Source organism: Lepidothrix coronata, unplaced genomic scaffold (assembly GCF_001604755.1).
Source record: "Lepidothrix coronata isolate B3197 unplaced genomic scaffold, Lepidothrix_coronata-1.0 Scaffold58, whole genome shotgun sequence".
Taxonomy (NCBI): domain Eukaryota; kingdom Metazoa; phylum Chordata; class Aves; order Passeriformes; family Pipridae; genus Lepidothrix; species Lepidothrix coronata.
This window is the reverse complement of record NW_016690238.1, coordinates 514,670-534,830: the sequence shown is the minus strand read 5'-3', so window position 1 is coordinate 534,830 and position 20,161 is coordinate 514,670. Positions and strand designations below refer to the sequence as shown.

Here is a 20,161-nt window from a genome sequence, read left to right as displayed (position 1 = left end):
CCCATTCCAAACTGGAATCCACTTGGCTCATGAGGAATTCCACTGGTCGATACAGTATTTCAACAACCTGTTGCTTTGACAAAATTCTCCTCAAATCACAATCTCGAAATGAAGCAGGAATTGTCCTTGTCATGACCAAGAATCAGTCTCAGCCGTCTATAATGTCATATGGCATCTGCTTTTCCAGTGCAAGAGGAATTCTGGGAGGGGCCGGAGCCGTCGTGAGCAACACACCTGATTGCGAAGGGCCTGCTGGGATGGTCGATCCCGGTGGACGTGGCTGTCTCTTGTTACTGCAGATGTCCCAGAATCTACGTGAACAGATCCCACAGGAGTAGGCTGGAAAACAGGGTGTTGGTTAGGATGAAGACTCTCACGTGCACAGACCCACCATGTCAGGAAGCAGGAAAACATCAAAACACTGCCCAAAGGTAATAGCCAAGGAGAATTACAGCCAGGGCTATAAAATCCCTGTGATTTGATGGCCGTGTGATTTAACGGTGGACATCAGCCCCAAATGTCTTGTATAAAAATTAAGAAGATATTGTTAGGTGTCAGTCTCGGCGTCAGATCACACCTAATGCGTCTCACACCGGGTTATTACAACTGAAAATATACAGACTTGTTTTCCTCATCCCCTCGTCTCACCACTTGTAAAAATCACGCTTGCACAGAAACAGGACGTGTTAAAATTAAAGCTTCATCTGCTCTCTCCTCACCAAAGTCATAATCCCTGCTCCCAACACCGAGATCTCCATAGCAACCACCGCGGTTGGCAGCAGTAGCACGCTTGTCTTACAAGGTGCTCTTTATCAATTGCCTTTGTAATTAAAGAAAAATGAGGAGAAAATCTTGATTCACAAAGGGAATGATTTCTCAGGAACTGTTTTGGGCACAGTAAACATTGGGAATGCTAAATATAGTTGGGACAGTAAAGCACCAGCAGCAGTACCTGGTTCAGCACTGAAGACAATGAATTTACAGATGTCATTGCTGGTGTTTGGGGTAGGTCATGAGCAGAAGCACCCAAACCAAAGAGCTTTAGACTCTTCTACCACATTTCCTCATGACACAGCTTTTGGCCAAGTACAACTGGCTTTTGACAAAGAAAGCAATGCAATGAGATCAGGGTTACAGTCCACATGGAGTCATGGAACTGCTAAATGGAGCTTGGTTACTCCAGCATTTCCTTGTCATGTGCCATACAGAGCTGGTTCAGCCTGTGGAGTGTCTGCCAAGATATTCTGAGCTCAGGAGGGAAGGGTTAGATTAGATATTTGGGAGAAATTCTTCCCTGTGAGGGTGGTGAGGCCCTGGCACAGGTTGGCCAAGAAGCTGTGGCTGCCCCATCCCTGGAAGTGTTGAAGGCAATCTGGGATAGTGGAAGGTGTCCTTGCCAATGGCAGGGGGTGATAACAAGATGAGCCTTAAGGTCCCTTCCAACCCAAACCATTCTGGAATTTTATTATTCACTGAACATCCATCAGAGCCCTGCCTGGATCTCCTGTATGTTCCTGATGAGAACTTGACCATTACAGGAGTCTTCTATGATTCTCCTGCTTTAAGATGGATTTTACATAGTTGTCTCCAATCCTGTGTTAGACTAGAGGGAATTCAGTCTGGTCATGTTCACTGTCACAAGTGGGGAAGTGGGGCTTGAATATCCTACCAGTGCAAGCCCAGAGAGGTGGGAAGGGGCCTTTGTCCCTCAGAGGAACTTTGAGGCACTGACAGAACTCCCTGAACACAATGTCAGGACACTTCACTGTGTTGAGAAGTAAAAGATTTGACCCTAAGATCACTGGCATTAATTGGGATTACAGGGGACAAAGAGGCAGAGGTGTGGAAGCAGCCCCTGGGAGGCAAGGCGGGGGATTTCACAGGGACAACTCACAATTGGCCTGCCGACCCAGTCATAGGCATAGTCAAAGGTGTAGCCTTTCTTCTCAAACAGCTCCGTGAAGATGGTTCGCAGGTAGTCGTAGTCTGGCCTCTCAAAGAAGTCTAATCGCCGGACGTAGCGGAGGTACGTGGCCATCTCCTCTGTGGGAAAAGAGAAAGGCAGCAGCTTTTATCCTGAATCTTCCGAATGAGCTGTTAGAAAACAAGGTCAATTCACACTGTGCAAGAATTGTCTGAGCTGCCAGCACTACCTCTGGCTTTTCCTCTACAAGGAGCAGTTTTTAGTAACAGCCAACAATGGAAAACAATTCAAACACTTCTCAAGCAAAGATGGAAGTCCCACCTCTGCTCTACCTCACATCTGACTGCCACACTTGGTTTTATTCTATATTTGTATAAAATAAACACAATGAGAAATAAACTCATTGAACCTGCCAACAGGCTGCTCACACGCATTTAAAATCTTGTTGCCCAGAGAAGCTGTGGCTGCCCCATCCCTGGAAGTGTTCAAGGCCAGGCTGGATGGGGCTTGGAGCAACCTGGTCTAGTGGAAGGTGCCCCTGCCTGTGGCAGGAGGTGGAATGAGATGAGCTTTAAGGTCCCTCCAAATACAAACCATTCTGGGATTCTATGAGTCTATAAAATAGCCACTGACATCTCATCTGGGGAAGGAGAGCAGGAGATGTTGGTGGGTTTCCTGTGGCACTCAGGATCTCCAGCAGCAACCAGGGTGTGGCTGCCCAGAGCACTGTGCTGCCCGATGTCATAACATCCATCAAAGCCTTGAATATTCCAAACTAGACTTTGAGGGGGAAGCTCCAAGGTTAGCTTACCTGAACAGGGTTAGTTTACACACCGGGGTTTGGTGTTAAACTAATTAACTGCTTTCTTGCATCTGGGTTGCACTTTGCATTCACAGAGAGCTGAGCCCTGGGAACCCACGTCCTGCCCCTTCCCAGCTCTCCCTCAACTCATGTGCAGACACACCAGAGTGGCTTTGCCTTTAGCAAACAAAAACAGCAACAGCTTTGCTTATTGATACTTAACTACCTCTGTGGCTTGCAAGCTTCCATGTCACATGGAAGTAAAAAGAGGGAAAAAAAAAGGAGGAGAAGAAAGAAACTCCTCTTCTGAGTACCTCTGAAGGGTGGAGGACCAACCAGTTTTAGGTGAGAAAGAGAAATCAGTTCTCCCATCTCCCATCAGCCCAGACCTGCAGTGTGACCAAGGTCTGAGCAAGAGTGTTGGGAAAAAAGATGAGAACATCCAGCCTGAAGCTGCTGTGCTTGGAATGAAGTGGATTTTGGAATGACACGTCTGGGGAATTAGCATGACTGAAGTGAACAATGATACCTTTCCAGGACTGCTGGTCCTTATGCTGGGAAAGAGCCATGTGACACAACGGCTCCTACAGGAATGGGATTAGTCGTGGGTGTTCTCCTTCATGTCGGGACTTCAGAAAACACCCAAAAAACCCCCCACACCCACTCTGTGAAGGCCACAGGGTACCTGGGGAGGGCTTTAACTTTGTATCCTGTTTAACTGGAGAAAAGGTGCTGGGCGTGGCTAGAAGAACATCTTTAGTTAACAATCCCCTTAGAACTGCTGTCAGAAGGTGGAATTCAAGGATATACACACCATTCCATCTTCCAAGCTGGCCACCTACACTTACAAAACCTGTAAAACCTTGCATTTGGAAAAGAATTAATTCGGTACATCCAACACAGTCATTTGGGAATGGGAAAATAATGAGGACCTCCTTTGGAAGGAAGCCAAGAAGCTGAGTTACACGAGGCCCTCGAGCACTGTCCAGGCTCCTTGATGGAAAGAATTAAGCTCATTTTAAGCCCTCAGGCCCTGCTAATTTATAGCAGCAGCTCCAGTTGTTTTCCAGCTTGAGGAACAACATGATGCACACACATCACCCAAATACTTTCTGTCAGAGGGGCTCAGAACCATCCTATTTAACAAGGTCTGTCCCCCTCCAGCTGCACTCACACAGTCCCGTGAGGGCTTTACCTGGAAAGTTCTCACAGAGAACTTCAACTGGAGTGTTTCTCTTTGTGTCCCCAATCTTCTGATACCTCTCTTTTAAGGTGTCAGCCTGCAGCGTACAAAGACAAAACAGTTGTGGAGAAAGAGTTCAACCATGTGAGAAAGGACATGCTGTATGGGAAGAAAAACAAGGTTTTTAATGCCCGTTCTGGGTGGTATCAGGGGATGTTACTTGTAACTGAACTGCCTCCTGACTACACTGACAGGAACATTTTATGGGCTATGGGCAGAGAAAATCCAAGGCCGTGTTCAAAACATCCTCAGTAAGGAAAGGCAGGACGCTTGTTAGTGTCTTACAAGGCTCCCTTCTCACAGTGCAGTCCTCAGGGCCGTGCAGGGAAGGTTTCATGGGAGAAGCAAACAAAGCTGCAGGAGCTGGGATGGCACATCAGTACCTCCCCCAGGCGCAGGGCCATTGGCAGCTGAGCTGCCTCCACAAACGTCTGCAAAATATATCCACTGCAAGGGCAATTTGGGTTTTTCTGGGTGTAACAGAAAGACACCACACAGATAACGACTTACATCAGTCACACTTCTCCCAAATCCCACGCTGCTCCCACACTGCCTCTCCTTTCACCCCCAAACTGCCTATCACTGAGACAGCACTGACCAAACATCTGGTCATCAAGGAAATGAAACAGTTTGCAGTTGGATTTCCCCCTAAATCCCCTCTGAAGCACAGAACTCTGCTCCAGTTGCACCTTAAAAATGGGGTTTATTGCCTTCATTTCAAAATATGCCAATTAGACCTGGCAGCAGCTTAATTAGCATCACAGATGTTCTCTCAAGACATGGCACTGACAGTACAGACCAAAAGTGTGAGCTGAGGAAACCTAGAAGAGCAACAAAGCTGTCCCATTCTAGGTCATGCTGGAGAGCCCAAGTTTGCCCTGGACCTCAAAAAGGAGTCAACTAATTCTTATCAAGTTCAGCACCAAACTTAGGAACTTTTGTAGAACCTTGTCAAAACCTGGAACTATTTTAGAATAAATTACAGGATTAATTTAAAGGAGATGAGTTCAGCTAAGCCAGAAATATGTACCAGAATAACACACAGAGGCGTGAATGTAAAGTCAGAAACATTCTGATTTCTTTCACGACCCTTTCATGCTTGAAAAACCCTGTCTTTGCTTTTTCTGCCACGTGTCTGATAAGGCTGAGCTCAGATTAACTCTGGATAGGTGGTGACAGAAGAGCTTAACAAGGTCTATCACCCAAGCTGCTTCCACTGACCATCGCAGTGTCCTGCTGAGCAGCTCCTGAGCCCAAAACCTCACCTTCTTTTTTCAACAGGAGTTCTCGTCTTCACTAACAAACCTTCTGCTATCCTGATCAGATTTGGTGCCTTCGCTCCCTGCAATTCCAAAGCTGAACACAGCAGCTTAACCATCAGGGAGGTGATGGAGAAGTGAAGATGCAGCTTCCAAGAGCTTCGGAGCCAGGAAATGACTCGCTCCTGGTTAACTCAGCTGATGGATGTTGGCGGCACTCAGTAACTCAATTGCCTGCAGGCCTCCTCATTGTACACGGCATCCCATAAACTCCTCAGCACTGAGTGTCCAGCGTCTCTGGAGGGAAGCCAAGCTCAATCCTTCTGCCAGAAAACCAGTTTTTCAAGCTGAAGTCCATCTGTTCATCTAAACTCATCAAACTGCTCCCATTATAAACACAGATCCCAGATGCAGCTGGAGGATTGTGTGCCCTAACTGGAATTTCATAAACAACCACTGTGTCCCCGTTGCGCTCCAGCTCGGGGCAGCTTCCAACCACAGCTCTCATTGCTATCCCTGAACCCCTGCTCAGTCCTCTCTCCAAAACTGTACCAGTTTGGCAAATTGAAGTGCCAAGTGACATATTTCTACCTTAAAATCTTTCCTGTAGCTAAAGCTAATGCCTCGTCCTTAGACTTCAAGGACGTAAAGGAGAGGACAGTGTTTCTGGCTGGGTTTTGCCGATGTTTCCCCAGTGGATTATCCTTTGGGCAGAGACCAGCAGAAGTTTTCAAGGGCAAAACCTAAAGCTCCAACCTACCTTCAATCCCTGCCAGGGCAGGCTGCCTCGGAGGAAATACATGAACATATGGCCCAGGGCTTCCAAGTCGTCTCGACGACTTTGCTCTAAAAGAGAAGAGATGACAAATCATTGCTGCAGAGGCAGAAATGGCTCTGAGATGTCCTCAGCAGCCACACCTGTATCTGAGATAAAGGTATCACAGGGACGTTCCCTCGCTGTCTGCAGCTCAGATCTCGTGCAAAACCACCTAGAAGCTGTTTCAAAAAACCAGAAAATATGCAAAATCAGCTGGAAGGCATGAGATAACACAGGAGCTGTACGACAAACAGCCCAGACTGTCTGGGATAAGTCTTAATTGCAGAGGAATAAAGCAGTTCCCCAATCCTTCTCCAGCCTGCCAGTGTCGATGGTGCACCTGCCATGTGGGGCTGGATCATTTCCTCTGGACTCCATGGGAACAGGGGATACTCACAACCAGCTGCAGGGAACTACCTTTGCACAGTGCCAACCCTTTTGCAATCACTCCTGCATCTCATTGCATCAGAGCAGGTCTAAAATAGCTCCTTCCAGAGCTGTGAAACACTTGCTGCTGTTGCCATGCAGATGTTCTGATTATAAATGAAGGGGGGGAAAAGGGGCCTCGAGCCAAAGGAAAAAGCATCCTTAAAATAAGATGCCAAAACGTATCCAAAAACCCAAGGGAGGATAGAAGAGAACAACAAATGTGGAGTCAACAGCACAGGACTGGGGCTGGGCTGGGTCCTTGGGTTTGCTGAGCTCACAGACTGATTTGGTGCAACATTCTCGCCTCCAAATCTCTATCTGCACCAAATGATGTGCTCCACAGCCACATCCCAGAGCAGATCCAGCCCACAGGCCATGACAGACATGAGCTGGGCCTGCTGCTGCATCATCTGCACAAGAGGAAGGCAGTGCTTTGCACAGCGTGACTCCTTCACAGGCAGCAGTAACTTAACCCTCAGCAGATGCTGAGAGTGAGAACACTCATGAGAAGGGAGCTGAGATGACAGTTCCTGCAGTTATCCTGATAAAAAGGAGAAAAAAAGAGGATGTCCTGGGTAATTCAGTGCAGTGATGAACTTCTCAGGAAGATGGTTGAGTGCACTCGTCTCTCAGAAAAACTGCAATCAGACGCCTTAGTTTTAAGTGTGAAGGGACTGATTCTGCCTGGGCTGGTCTTACCAGTGAAGCATCAGCCCCTCAAAACTCCTCTGGGCAGAGACAGCCTACCCTGGCTGGCAGCCAGCCCTGCCCACCTCAAATACAACCCCAGAACTGACTGACCCTTTCCCTGCACGAGCCCCAGCGGGAGCTGAAAACCTGCAGGGAAAAGGGTCCTAAGGAAGGTATGTGGTGCACTTCAAACACAAACACATCCTTCTTCCACATCACCTGCACCAGCAGCTTCCGAGCCCACTCCCTCTGTGCTTTCCCATTCCCTCACCCCTTCCTGACTCTTCACTTTCCAGCATTAGAAGTTGGGCTCATCCCTCCTTACTCCCCAGAGAGAGCAAGCTCTCCAAGTGAGGTGGAAGCCAGAACACTGGGAGGCCATTCAAAGAATATTCCATTATCTTCCTTTTTTTTTAGGGATTTAAGTGAATATAAACATTTCATAAGGTGTTTTTTTTGCCTTTCAGCCACAGAAATGTAATCTTATGGTATGAGAGAAAGCAGCGAGGAGAGGAGATGAAAGCCAGGTTTAAAATTAGTTAAACTATTCATTTTCTCCAACCAATTACTAGGTCAGGGAACATCCAACTCTAACATCTGGAACTGGAAGGTACTGAGACAGTGCTGTGCTATAAAAATCTATTTGTCTATCATTTAGTGTGGCAATCACTGCCTGCCTGCTTGTCTTTTATCAGTGCAGGGCTGCTCCCAGTTATTTAGTTCTCAATAACAACTATAATTAAGAGGCTTCCAACATTTCAGCTGCCTCAATTCCTCAAAAGAGGAGGAAAAAAGCCTCACAACTGTAAACAGCATGGCAGCATCAGGAGGTTCACAAATAGCTTGAAGAGCACAAGAGAGTTGTAAGCCAAGACAGCATCAGAGCCCTACTGGACTCACATGGCAAGTTGGAGCGTGTCCGGAAGAGGGAATGGAGCTGGGGAAGGGGCTGGAGCACCAAGAGCTGCTGAGGGAGCCTGGAGAAAAGGAGGCTTATGGGGAACCTTCTTGCTCTCTACAACTCCCTGACAGGAGGGTGGAGGCCGGTGGGGGTCAGGCTCTGCTCCCACGGAACAAGGGACAGGACAAGAGGAAACAGCCTCAAGTTTTGCCAAGGGAGGTTTACGTTGGATATTAGGGAAAATTTCTTCACTGAAAGGGTTGTCAAGTATTGAACAGGCTGCCCAGGGCAGTGGTGGAGTCCCCATCCCTGAAAGTGTTCAAAAGCCTTGTGGATGTGGCACCTGGGGACAGGGGTTAGTGGTGAACACGGCAGTGCCGAGGGAGTGGTTGGATACAATGACCTTAGAAAGCTTTTCCAGCTTAAGTGATTCTGTGACTCTTGGAGCTCCCCCTGAGCAGACAGACCTTTGCCAAGGTGGGTGTTGATGGACATGTATCTCGCCGTTCCAGTTAAGCTCTTGTGCTCCCTGTAGGGTATGTGTTTTTTGGTTTCCGGGTCAATGTACTCCTTCGCCAGTCCAAAGTCTATGATGTGGATGACGTGCTCCTTCTTATTGCCTTGCCGGCCAATGAGGAAGTTTTCTGGCTTCACATCTCGGTAGATGAGGTTCTTGGAATGCACGTACTCCATCCGAGAGATCTGCAGAACGACAAGGAAACGGTTATTTGGGAGCAGACCAGCCACCGGGAGAGATGGAAGAGGAATTTCTCATCCCCTCCTTTCCCTGGCTATTGTGCTGTGCTCCCTGACTTTATTCCCACGGAAATGGCAAAAGCTGTTTATGAGGCGTTACCGCCGGGATGCAGCTCTTGGCAGGAAGCCATGGGGAACTGCAGCAGCCTTTTTGTATTGATTTTAAACATACTAAACCAGTTACCAAGAGCTCTTCCCTTGCCCACCGCCTTCCCTTGTTGCTCTGTGTCTTACCACCTTCCTCCCTCAACCCATATGTTGTCTTAGACACGCCAGATTCTTCATGGAGGGGGATTTCTGGGCAGGCAGAAGATTTATGATCCTCAAAGTTGACTAAAATAATAATTAATCTCACTGCTGTCAACTAGGAATAGCTGGAATATTTGTCAGCTTTTGACGAACATTGTTCTGGCAGCATGACTGAAAGGGAAGGTGAAAGGGCAGGAACCCCACTTCCAAGGTGATGGAGGGCCTCCAACAACACACCTTGTTCAGAAGTTCACCATTAAAATTGCTTCTGAACCCAAATATATTGCAGGTGATGTCTGAACAGGTTGCCAAGCAGTTCTCCTTTGAGTCCCTAACTTAAGAGATGATTCCAACTGGAAATAACTTTTAATTTATTTTAATTTATAAACTCTAACTGCCTTTTTAGTTTTTAAATGAGAACACATGAATCTCCATTTCGGGCTGTTCTGGTCGCAGCTGCCCCACCTGCTGTCGGACACGGTGGCTTTGGTAAGCAAGGCACTTGTTTGGAGAGGCCACTGGGACTGACCCACATCCACGTGGGCTTGCAATACTATGACACCACCACGAAGCAACCACAGACTCCCAGTTTTGCACTAACGAGTGTCAGTCCCCAGAGGTCAGTGCTGCACTGCTGTGATGGATGTCAGGATGGCGCCCTCAGGTTTGGGGAACATCTAAGGCAAGAGCCACCAGCTGGTCATCCCCTCTGAGTGGATCCCAGCAGGAAAGCTGGATCACTGAGGCAGCCCTCCCCAGGCTGAAAAGCAGAGAACCAACACCCATCAGCCCTTCCAACCACCCCGCTTGCCATGACTGTGAGCACTGTTGGGCTGACAAACCCCACCTGCTCCTCCATTTCTTGCTGAATCCACACACCAATCCACGGGGCAAATCCAGATCATTCTTTCTCTTCACAGACCTTGGATCCACAGCTGGCTTAAAGCTCTATGTGTGTGTGATCCCTCCATCCAGCTCCCAAGCCCTTATCAGGTACCTGATTTTTAAGGAAAACCTGCTGCATTTCCACCTCTTGGAAAGAACAGGCAGGAGGGGGCAGCACTCCTTGTAAAATAAGCAGCTCTACAAGGAGGGCAGCAGACAGGAAAAAATTGGCTGCAGGTGAATCAGGATTATAAAACAGGACTTGCTCAAAGGCTCTTCAAAGAAGGAACTGGCACGTGCTGCCGCTCCCCTCCCCTCCACGCAGTGATTGATTTCAGTGTGCTGGGAAAATGGGTTTCACGGCTAACAGCCATTATTTCCAATCAATTACAGGCTGATGCAGAGCAGAGCAGATGCTCTTCAGCCATTCTTCACGCTTTGAATCATCTACAGGACACAGCAGCAGGTTGGGAAACAAAAAGATACGTCGGGAGGCAATTCAAATGAAGATGCAACCCTTGAAAGTGGAACAAAGCACTTCCTTGCCTCTCCACATGTAACAAGCTCTCAAGCAGAGCCTGACAGGCTCATTTGATTTGTTCCTGCTACCAGAGCAGCTCAGTTGTTGAAATCCCAACAGCAATTAGACAACCTGAAAAGAGCCTCTTTTTTTTGTTCTTTAAAAACTCACAGCAAGTTGCATCAGGCAGGACAACAGCCTGGACAGCTGAGGTGTTAGATGAACCAGCAGCAGCACTCAGAGGTACTTATTTACCTGCCTTTTTTCCTTCCACCTGCCTTTTCTGCTTTCACCACACACAGACAGATGTTGTGGGGTCTTTCATATTCCTTCTTCTTTATTTCCACCTGCCTGAATGCTTCATGCTGGAGAGCCACGACGGGTGGAAGACACTCTCCGAGTCAGAAAGATGTTTCCTGGAGCAGCTTCCATGCTTTATTGCCCCTGACAAGACGCTCACCCTGCTTGTGGCTGCTGTGATGCGGAGTATCTGGGCCATATCATCCTCTCAGGCTCACTGCCTGAGAAGACACGAGCAGTGGTGGTGTGGCACGACCTCGGCACAACTTACACCCATTGCACAGCTGAAGGAGGGGAGAAGGGGAGTTCCCGCTCCAGAAATGTGCTGGATGCAGAGATGCAGTGCCCAACTCCTCTGGGTTTGAACTACAGGCTCTAACTATTCTATAGTCAGAGAAACCACTTGAGGAGCTGGGACTAACTTGGAATTGCTTTTACACTAGATAAACAGCAAGCACAGGAGCACTGGGGGTGGATGGAAGACTCCGTTTGTGAATTAAAGAGGGATTTTCATGGCCAGGGCTGGCCCAGTCCATCCTTGGGCCACAAATCTCCATTTCAGATGTTGGAGAAACCCACAGGAGGGGAGAGAATCCCTTGGCACACAGCAGGACCCCTGCGCTGCGGCGAAGAAATGAGAGGATATTGTGACATTTACCAGATGCCAAACAAACCCATGCTTTCATTTGCCTTCCTCTTGCCAAGGAAGGAAGTGTAACAATCCTCTTCTCCCAAAAAGGTAACTCTTAGGAGCTGATCTCAATGGCAATCTCATCTCTAGATCCTCCTGATAAATTCAAGCCCTTCTTCCACTCATCACCTACTTGAATATCAGAGATATTCAAGATCAGCAGAGATACAAAATTAACCCTGTTTAAAGGCAATTTTGATGGTCACCAATGAGAAACCTTTTTGCCACGACTTGGTCCAGACCACATCCAGAATGTTTGCCCAGTGCCTGGCACAATGGACCTGCTGAGCTGTCAGGGAGCATCGCACAGGCTGGACTTGGCCAAGAGTGAAAAACTGAAGTCTGAATAAAAACCCATTGTCCCCTGATTTATGGGCTACAGGGACTGACGTAGTGACCATGGTTTTAAATGCCAAGCTTGGCTTCATTCAGGAGCATCACTCCCTCGATCTGTTTGGCTGCACGTGGAGGATGGAGGAAGTAGCTCCAGTCTGAACGATTTCCAGACAGGCTCTCCTTGAAGACTCATTATCATCCAGTCTCTATCTCCCTCGGCCAGGAGAGCCTTCTTGGTATAAAACTATACTTTAATTCTTCTGCAATCACAGTCCTTAAAACAACAACGCTGTCCTTGTTTTTCCTAGAGAAACTCCTTCTCTATCTTTTAATGTCTTCAGATTAAAGGATCCATCGCAGTCCTGAGATGATGCAACCTGTCAAGCTCAGTAAGGCCAGCCAAACACAAATGTGTATTAAAAAATATCTTTCCACAATGTCTCTCATTAAAAATTGACCACTGGACACAAAGGGAAAGGACCGGATGCTCCTACAGACGTAGGGATCATCACATGTAAGTGATGGGAGAAAGATGAGGGGAACAAGGGGTGGTTACCCTTTATTCTCATGCCCATGGCTGGAATTCCAGAAGCTTAAGCAGGTTTGGCTGGTCAGAACCAAAACAAAATGTAATTCCTGGATGTGAACCGCTGGAGTTTGACAGTCCAACTTCCCTTCTCTGATATGTGTCTCAGACTGGAGGGTGACACAGTGACTGCGATCATTTAGTGTCAAGAAAAGATAAATCCAAGACAATTTCCCCCAAAGCCTTGTGGCTGCAGTGAAGGGTTTTCATTCCAGTCACGTTAAGTGCATGCCAGCTCCTTTGGGAAACATGTCTCCCAGGCCCAGGGAAGGTGCTGGGGTACACCTGAGAATGATAAATCTGTTTCCTTCAACGTGCACACTCCAAGCTGGCAGCTCATGTAACCTCCCTGAGAACACTGAAAAGGTCCTAAAACATCTCCCCGCAGCAAAAGGAGCAGTGCTGCCTGGTCCTTTGGGAGAACATCAACTCCTCCATTTCCAATTGCTTTTGGGGTCCTCCCACATCACCCTCAGCATCTGTTTTCCCACTGGTACCAGTGTCTTGCTGAGCTCCAGGCTTGCTGAGGGTACAAGGTCAGCAGATGATGCCAATGAAGAATGCCCAAGCACAGAGCTGAGCTGCAGCCCTGGGGCACGACAAAAGGCAGCTGACACTGCTGTGACAGTCTTGATTTCCCCAGCAGTCACAAGGGAATGGATTTACACCTTTCATTTGCTTCTTTACAACCAAAAGGTCACATGAGCTAAAGCTTTGGCTTTGCCAGCTGTTGCCACTTGATTTAATCAAAACCAATACCATAAATTGGCTTTCCACTGATGAAGGAACACTCAAAACCAATAGAACTTGACCACTCCACCCTGGGAGACCCAACTGCACGAACCTAATACCAGGCAGGTGCTGTTCAAACTTCTGCTGCTGTGACCTCAAATTTCCATTGAAGATTCTGCTCTGGCACACTTCAGTTTACCTGGAAAGGACTGTGTTCCTCATCCCTTACCATCTTCTCTTCCCTGCAACACTTCTATCCACAGAGCTGTTAATGTGGATATACAGTCCCTACTCTGCTGTGGGGTATCTGAGTGATCCCAAGGTACAAGTATCCAAGATCTGGATATCTGCAGATACCCATATACTTGGGAATCTGCAGACCACAGGCTGAAAACCAAAAAGCTAAACTCAAATGATCACTGACTAGCCCTACTGACTCAGGGAAGTTCCCCTCACCCTTAGGACATTCAGTTTTCACATTGTTCACATTTAACACAGACCCCTTCCAGCTTGGCTTCCTTTCCTTCTCAGGTAAATTAAAGGCTCTGTGATGTTGCCCATAGATCTATTATATTCCAACTGTTAGTAATTTAAACCCATTGGCAAATTTTGACCAAATTTGACCAAGACAGGGCCCTCCAATACTGGTATTTTAGCTAAGGAGAGCTCAGCTCCCATCGCTCTGCGAGGTTTCAGTCTGTGAGTGGCCCGGCAGCACCAAACCAGTAGAACTGGTAGGACTGTGGGAAGGTGCTGTGCTCCCTGTGTCCTGGGGAATGGGTAAGAAATGAGATGTTCCTGGGACATCCAAACAGAGGGAGTGAGCTGGGGTAGGTACCGGGGTAGGGCTGTGCAGGGGACATGGGACGCAAGTCCGTAGGAATCCAGCATCACTGGTTCTGCTGCGCAAGGAGCGAGTTTCTCATCAGCATAACTTGACCTTGCCTTCATAGGCAAGAGTTCTTCTCACACCTGAGAAGTTTTCTTTTATAAAAAACATGGAGAGAGGCTTTTTATCAAGGCTGGCAGGGATAGGACAAAGGGCAACATTTTTAAACAGAAGGCAGGTTTAGTTTGGATGTAAGGATGAAATTCTTCCTGTGAGGGTGGTGAGGCCCTGGCACAGGTTGGCCAGAGAAGCTGTGGCTGCCCCATCCCGGGAAGTGTTCAAGGCCAGGTTGGATGGGGCTTGGAGCAACCCATGGCAGGGGGTTTGGATTAGATCTTTGAAAGTTCCTTCCAACCTGAACCATCCTGTGACTCTGTAACAGAAGGAGATTCTCTCTCCAAGCAACAGACTGCCCTGAACCTTGCACTGCACCAACCCATCCTCAGCTCTCCAGGACTGGCAGACCCAGGTGGCCCTGTGGAGGCCCCACTGTCACTCACCAGCTGGATGGCAATCATCAACACCGTCTTCAGGGTGAATGTCCTGTCACAGAGGTCAAACAAATCTTCCAAGCTGGGACCAAGCAGCTCCAGTACCATGGCGTTGTACTTCCCACACGGCCCGAAGTAATACACCTGGGGAAGCCCTTCAGCTGGAAGGGATGAACAGAGTTCAAATCAGTCAGTGGGACAAAGTTAATTCCCTTCCTCCGGCACGTACGTCTTTCTCTGGGCAGAGCTTTACTGTTACCTTTTGAGTGATTCTGTTTGATGTTGCCCAATAAGGAAATAAGTTCCAGCACACACTGTGAATGAACTGAAGGCCAAACCAGTGCAGGTTCTGCTCAGCTACACCCTTGGACAGACAAATGGATTTCAGAGCAATAACACGACCACATGAAAGCCTTGAGCTTTGGCAGCTTGAAGACTTGGACTTAGGGAACAAGACACAGAGTTCCCTGTGCTGCACTAAACACCAGGCAGAGAACAAGCCCAGATGTCGTTGGCACTTGTCAGAGCAGTTAGGAAGATGATAGCCCTTGGAGAACATGAGGCATGGCCAAAAAAGGGCTGCTTTGTCACTCAAGATAATACACAGCCCTTGTCTTTCAGCACAACTTTACACAATGGTTACTCCTATTATACTAGGGAAAGGAAGAAAAAATCCTTTTCCTTTAAAATAGAGAAAAGCTTTAAATTTTGACCTATCACCACGTAAAAACAGGTGATCATAGTCATTAAACATATGTGCACACACATAACTATTAACATCCAATTGGTAGGAGCCAGAGCCCACCTTCCCACCCAGCTCAGCTCAGCAAGAGCACACAGTGTTGATGCTCAGCTGGCAGGGGGGTTTTGGGTGGTTCAGCTTTCTAAAAGGCATTGGAAGGGAAAAAAACAGCCTTGGTATTGGAACACTCACAGAGCTGCACAGCACTCCTGAAATTACCTTTGAGTTCAAAGTAAATCAGAGCAGCCCATCCAGGAGGAATTTGGTGCAGGGCTAAGTGCTCATTTTGACAATCAGCACCTGCACAGCACTCAGCATCCCAGCACCAGCATCAACTGTGTAACACTCGTAAAATTATATGTATTTGCAGTCAACACCTCACAAGCAGTTCCAAAACACAGTGGAAGGGTTTTGTTTTGAAATGTGGGGGTTTGTCCTATGTCAAAACAAGGTATTTGCTTGAATCCCCAAAGATAGGGTATCCTGCTATTCAGTGTAAAGGCTGAGCCTGGGGAACACCACTGCAGAGATCCATAAATTACAGAGCACGGGACCTGAACACAGCGTGATCATTAATTTTATGGCATGTTTTAAGTAGGTGCAGGCCCACACCTCTATTTACATAAGAGATCAATAATAGGAATAGCAAAATAATCAACTAATTAAGTGCACGGTTTGGTATCGCGGTGTTCTCAGGCAGTGGAACAGGGAAACACTTAAGGCTGGAGTGCATCAGCAACACAACAACTGCATGTCCTACTCCAGATTTAGGGAAGCCTTGTTAATCCACGGCACTCTTCAATCTGCCAGCAATGTCATAAATGTGGTGCTGAGATTACTAAAGCTTAAATGCTACAGAACTTGTGCTCCCATGTACAGCTCCAAAAGAACAAAATGTGGCTTGACAAAGATTACCAGAGGATGGTTTTAATCTTGTTAACTCGGGGAATCATGTTAGGTATCTGTCATCGGGATGCATTAATGGGATATTACAGAGTGCTGCAGGAATTCCCTGTCTAACCAGAGTTTTGTGTCCCACGTAAAACATTTACCCAACCTGGTTTTGGGAGGCTGCTGCTCCTAACAGAGCTCTGTGCTTTAGAAAGCACTAACAGCCATTAAATCCTCCAGGAAAACAGGATGGTTTGATGCAGAAGCAATTCAGAAAGCCAAACAATGATGGCACGTGATCCAGGCAGCTCCAAAATGCTTTCAAATATCCCCAAATCAACATAAATGGCAATTTCATGCCATCAGCTTAGTGCTGAAGGCTGGAATAATTGTGATGGTTCTTGAAGTAACTCATGGTGAAGCACTGGGTTTTCAGTGAAGTCTGATGAATATTTGCCTACATAATCACCTCTAACCCAAAGATCAGCATCTCTACTTTTTTTGAGACAATAGAAGAATAATAGAAGAACAGAATATTCTATGCAACATTTAAAACTGAGATGAATATAAATTCTAGATATAAAGTGAGTACTTCTACCACAAGTTTCAAAAAGCGGAAATCAGGAAAGAATTGGGATTAGGACTGTGCTAATTAAGGTATGTGGGAGAATAAAATTGCAGAAAGGCTTTACAGTGGTGAAGGATCTCATTCCCAGAGCAATGGAGAGGAGAACATTTACAGCCTCACTTGGTCAGGAGTGAGCACTGCAACTAAAATTCAGTTCCTACTGGGCATAAGAACCAGGAAGATCCATTGCAGCAAGACACAAAATGTGGGGATTTCACTTCAGGAAGGAAGGAACACAACTGTTTAGTGCTCTTTGGGATACCAATTCCTTCATCTTTACCCCCTCAAAGCCTTGCAGGCAAGAGCTTGGAGAACTCTCCTTGTCTTTAACCTCTGGGAAGGCTCTGCTCTGGGTGTGAGCTCCAACAAGGTGAGGCTGTACCAAAGAACGTGAAAAAAAGCATCCTGAGACATTATTAGCTTTGGGTGTATTTTTAGGGTTTGATTTCCCTCTAAGGGTTTTCAGCAGCAGTGCTGCCAACCCTGCAGTCAAGAACTTCCCTGCTGCCTTTGCCAGAGTAAAACTGCTGTAATCTAATTCTAATTTCCAGAGCTGCATCGCTGTGTCCCCGACCCAAAGGAGCATCACTGATGAGCCCTGTGAAGCCTCCCAGCCCAAGCCAGGGCTCCTCAGCTCCACATAAGTTACTGAAATGAAGTTAGGAGAGACAAAGGGTAACATGCCCTGAGCTCATTCAAACTCAACTCAACTCACTGGGAAGGGGCAAAGCTTGAAAGAGCTTGGTGTACATACTAAAGGGAGTCTGTTGGCAGATGAGACTGGATGGAATTTGAGATACAGGCAGCTCCAGACCCATTCAGAACAATGAAAAGGGTCAGCCTAAGAAAATCTGCATCAAATTTGATTTAACCACAGCCCATCTGCATAATTCATGACGTAGCTTGGCTGTATTTCAGGACAAGTGTCCTGGTGCCACTGAGTCCATTGTCACGGTGAACCACAGAAACTCCATAAATATCACCAGCAGACCTGTAAATACTTAAGGACATTGCCAAGAGAGATTGATGGAGGAAAAAGGACTTTTTTGTCTGGGCTGTTGGCTTTCAGGTTTTTAATGGTGTCAGGAGAGGACTGGAAAGGTCACACAAAGCCAAGGTGCCATATTGCAGGTGAGCAGCTCTGGAGTCAAAGACTGCAGGATGAAAAGCCACTGGCAGAGCAGAGTCTCATCTTAAGAACTCAAAGGTAAACTCAACACCTGAAGTACAAACTATGATCAGTTTAATGCAATTAATGCATGAAATCACACTGAAAGTAGGAATTGCTCCATGGCATTAAACAGGAGCAACAAATTAAGGGAAGAAAATCCAGGCATGACACATGCAGGTTTTCCTCTGGAGAACAGCACTTTATTACAGTGGAGGCTGCTGCAAGCAGAAATCATCTCAATTTGCTTAACGGCTTTGGTCTTGCTGCTGAGTGATTTGGCTCGGCTACATGGAAAAGGCCCCGCTCCACCCTCGCTCTCACGGGAAGTTTATCACCCCAATAAACACAGACTGATCGCTGCACTGGAATCCACAGGCAAATTCTGCTACTTCAGCAGAGCGATGTCTTGGAAAAAATTCAAGCTGAGCACAGCGAAAACCCAGCAAAGCATTTCAGAGATTAAAGCCTTGTGGCTGGAACGACAGCGAGCGCAGACAGCAAAGCCAAAAACGAAGACTCTCCTTCCCCCACACTCCTGAGCAGCCCCACGAGACTGGCCTTGGCTTTCCTAAACTCTCACTGCTTCTGGGCTGCCACCAAAAGGGACCGTCCCATCACCTCCTCGTGCTCACGGGGCTGAGCAGTAAGTTGGGTCAACCCAAAAAACCTTGGCTTGGGTTTGAATGCAAGAATGGGAATAGTAACAAACAGCAGGACCACTGCTCTTCCAGAGCGCTTCATCTGAGCAGAATTAACACCCAGAACAACTCCTTTCAGCAAATTTCCATCACAAGATCGACCATCCTGGCTGATCCAAGTCGTGCTGTCTTGCTTTACATCATGACTAACAGCCCCAAGAGCTCCTCAGGCATCCAGCACACTCCAAGAAGCCACATTAGTCCAGGCACACAGACATTCCAGGCACACAATCATTTCTAGGACCGGCTATGAAATGGCAACGGGCAGAGATGCCAGTCAAAGGTTATGCCCAAGGGAAATCAGACTGTGCAGCACCTGCCCCACATGGCAGGCCTGGAAAGCAGGACCCATCTGCTGCAGCAGAGCACACAGACACTGTGTATGACCACGAGAGGCTACAAATAAACCTCAACAACAGCCAGCAGCCCAAAAGACACCCAACTGCAAGCAGCTACATGTGGCACCTACACCAGTGGAGAGGCAGAAACTGCATCCTCACAGAGCAAATAACCAGGAGACATCCACAGTTTGTGAAAAGTGATCAGTACAGTAGTATCTGAATCACCCATGTTTTTTGCTCCCAAGGGGAATTGGTTTCTGCTGCCCTTCCATGTGGTGTGCCCAAATAGAAAAGCTGATGTTTTCAATTTCAAGAATTACAGAAGAATTTCAGACCCTCTCTTCACTCAGGTTTCAACACTGAGCTCTACTGCAGAGCTAACCCCAAATTAGATACCCAAAACAGAGGGAGGGGGGATCAATCCAATATCCAACAAAGGGCTGATGCTCTACACAAAACCACACTCTATGTGAGCAGCAAGAACTCTTCTTCATTGAGAAGGATGCAGAGACACACCAGCAGCAGCAGTGCACAGAAAGTTCTGTGTGATTTTAAAGCAGGGCTGATGAATGGGCCGCAGATTGTCTCAAAATTCCCATTCAGAGCAGAAAGTTTATTTTTACAAATCACAGAACACAAAATTACACGATGAACAGCATAAATAGCAACTGTGCGAGAGCTGAACATCTATAGCTAAAATTAAACATGTTCCAAACAAATTAAACAAATTGCTTTAGAGTAGTCTACCCATTTAAGCTGATTACACTAATGAGGATCTACCCTTCTCTTAATTTTCAGATCAGAATAAAATCCTGGCTGAAAGAGAAGCTTTGTGATCAACATCAACTGGGCCAAGATCTCAGCTTTTAACCTCTTCAAACACATCCTGTGAAAATCTACCTGAGCACTTTGGTTAACGGGTTATGCCTGTGAGCTGGGAGTAAAAAAAGCTTGTTTTGACCTTCAGGTTTTGGAATAATCTGCTTCAAAAACAGAAAGAGGAAAGAAAAGTTGAGATAGGTTCATTACTGGGAACAGAGTTCATAGTGGGTTGGCAGGGACCTTAGAGATCATGTCGTTCCAACCCCCTGCCATGGGCAGGGACACCTTCCACTAGACCAGGCTGTTCAGAGGCCCATCCAACCTGGCCTTGTTGTTGTCCTGAAGGTCTTTCGAATGTTTGATTGGAT

General features: G+C 47.1%; 1 protein-coding gene across 2 annotated transcripts in view; it reads right to left on the bottom strand.

Moving 5' to 3' along the window:
• The window catches only part of CSNK1G1 (casein kinase 1 gamma 1), a 53,060-nt gene that overhangs the window by 15,618 nt on the left and 17,281 nt on the right, over positions 1-20,161 (bottom strand). For both annotated transcript variants that reach the window (XM_017816967.1, XM_017816968.1), the window contains exons 3-8: positions 14,510-14,661; positions 8,533-8,767; positions 5,989-6,074; positions 3,922-4,006; positions 1,895-2,043; positions 235-339 (exon numbers count right to left, since the gene is read on the bottom strand). In XM_017816967.1, the coding sequence (XP_017672456.1) occupies positions 235-339; positions 1,895-2,043; positions 3,922-4,006; positions 5,989-6,074; positions 8,533-8,767; positions 14,510-14,608 (759 nt within the window). In that variant the 5' untranslated portion in view covers positions 14,609-14,661. The remainder of the gene's footprint in view (positions 1-234; positions 340-1,894; positions 2,044-3,921; positions 4,007-5,988; positions 6,075-8,532; positions 8,768-14,509; positions 14,662-20,161) is intronic.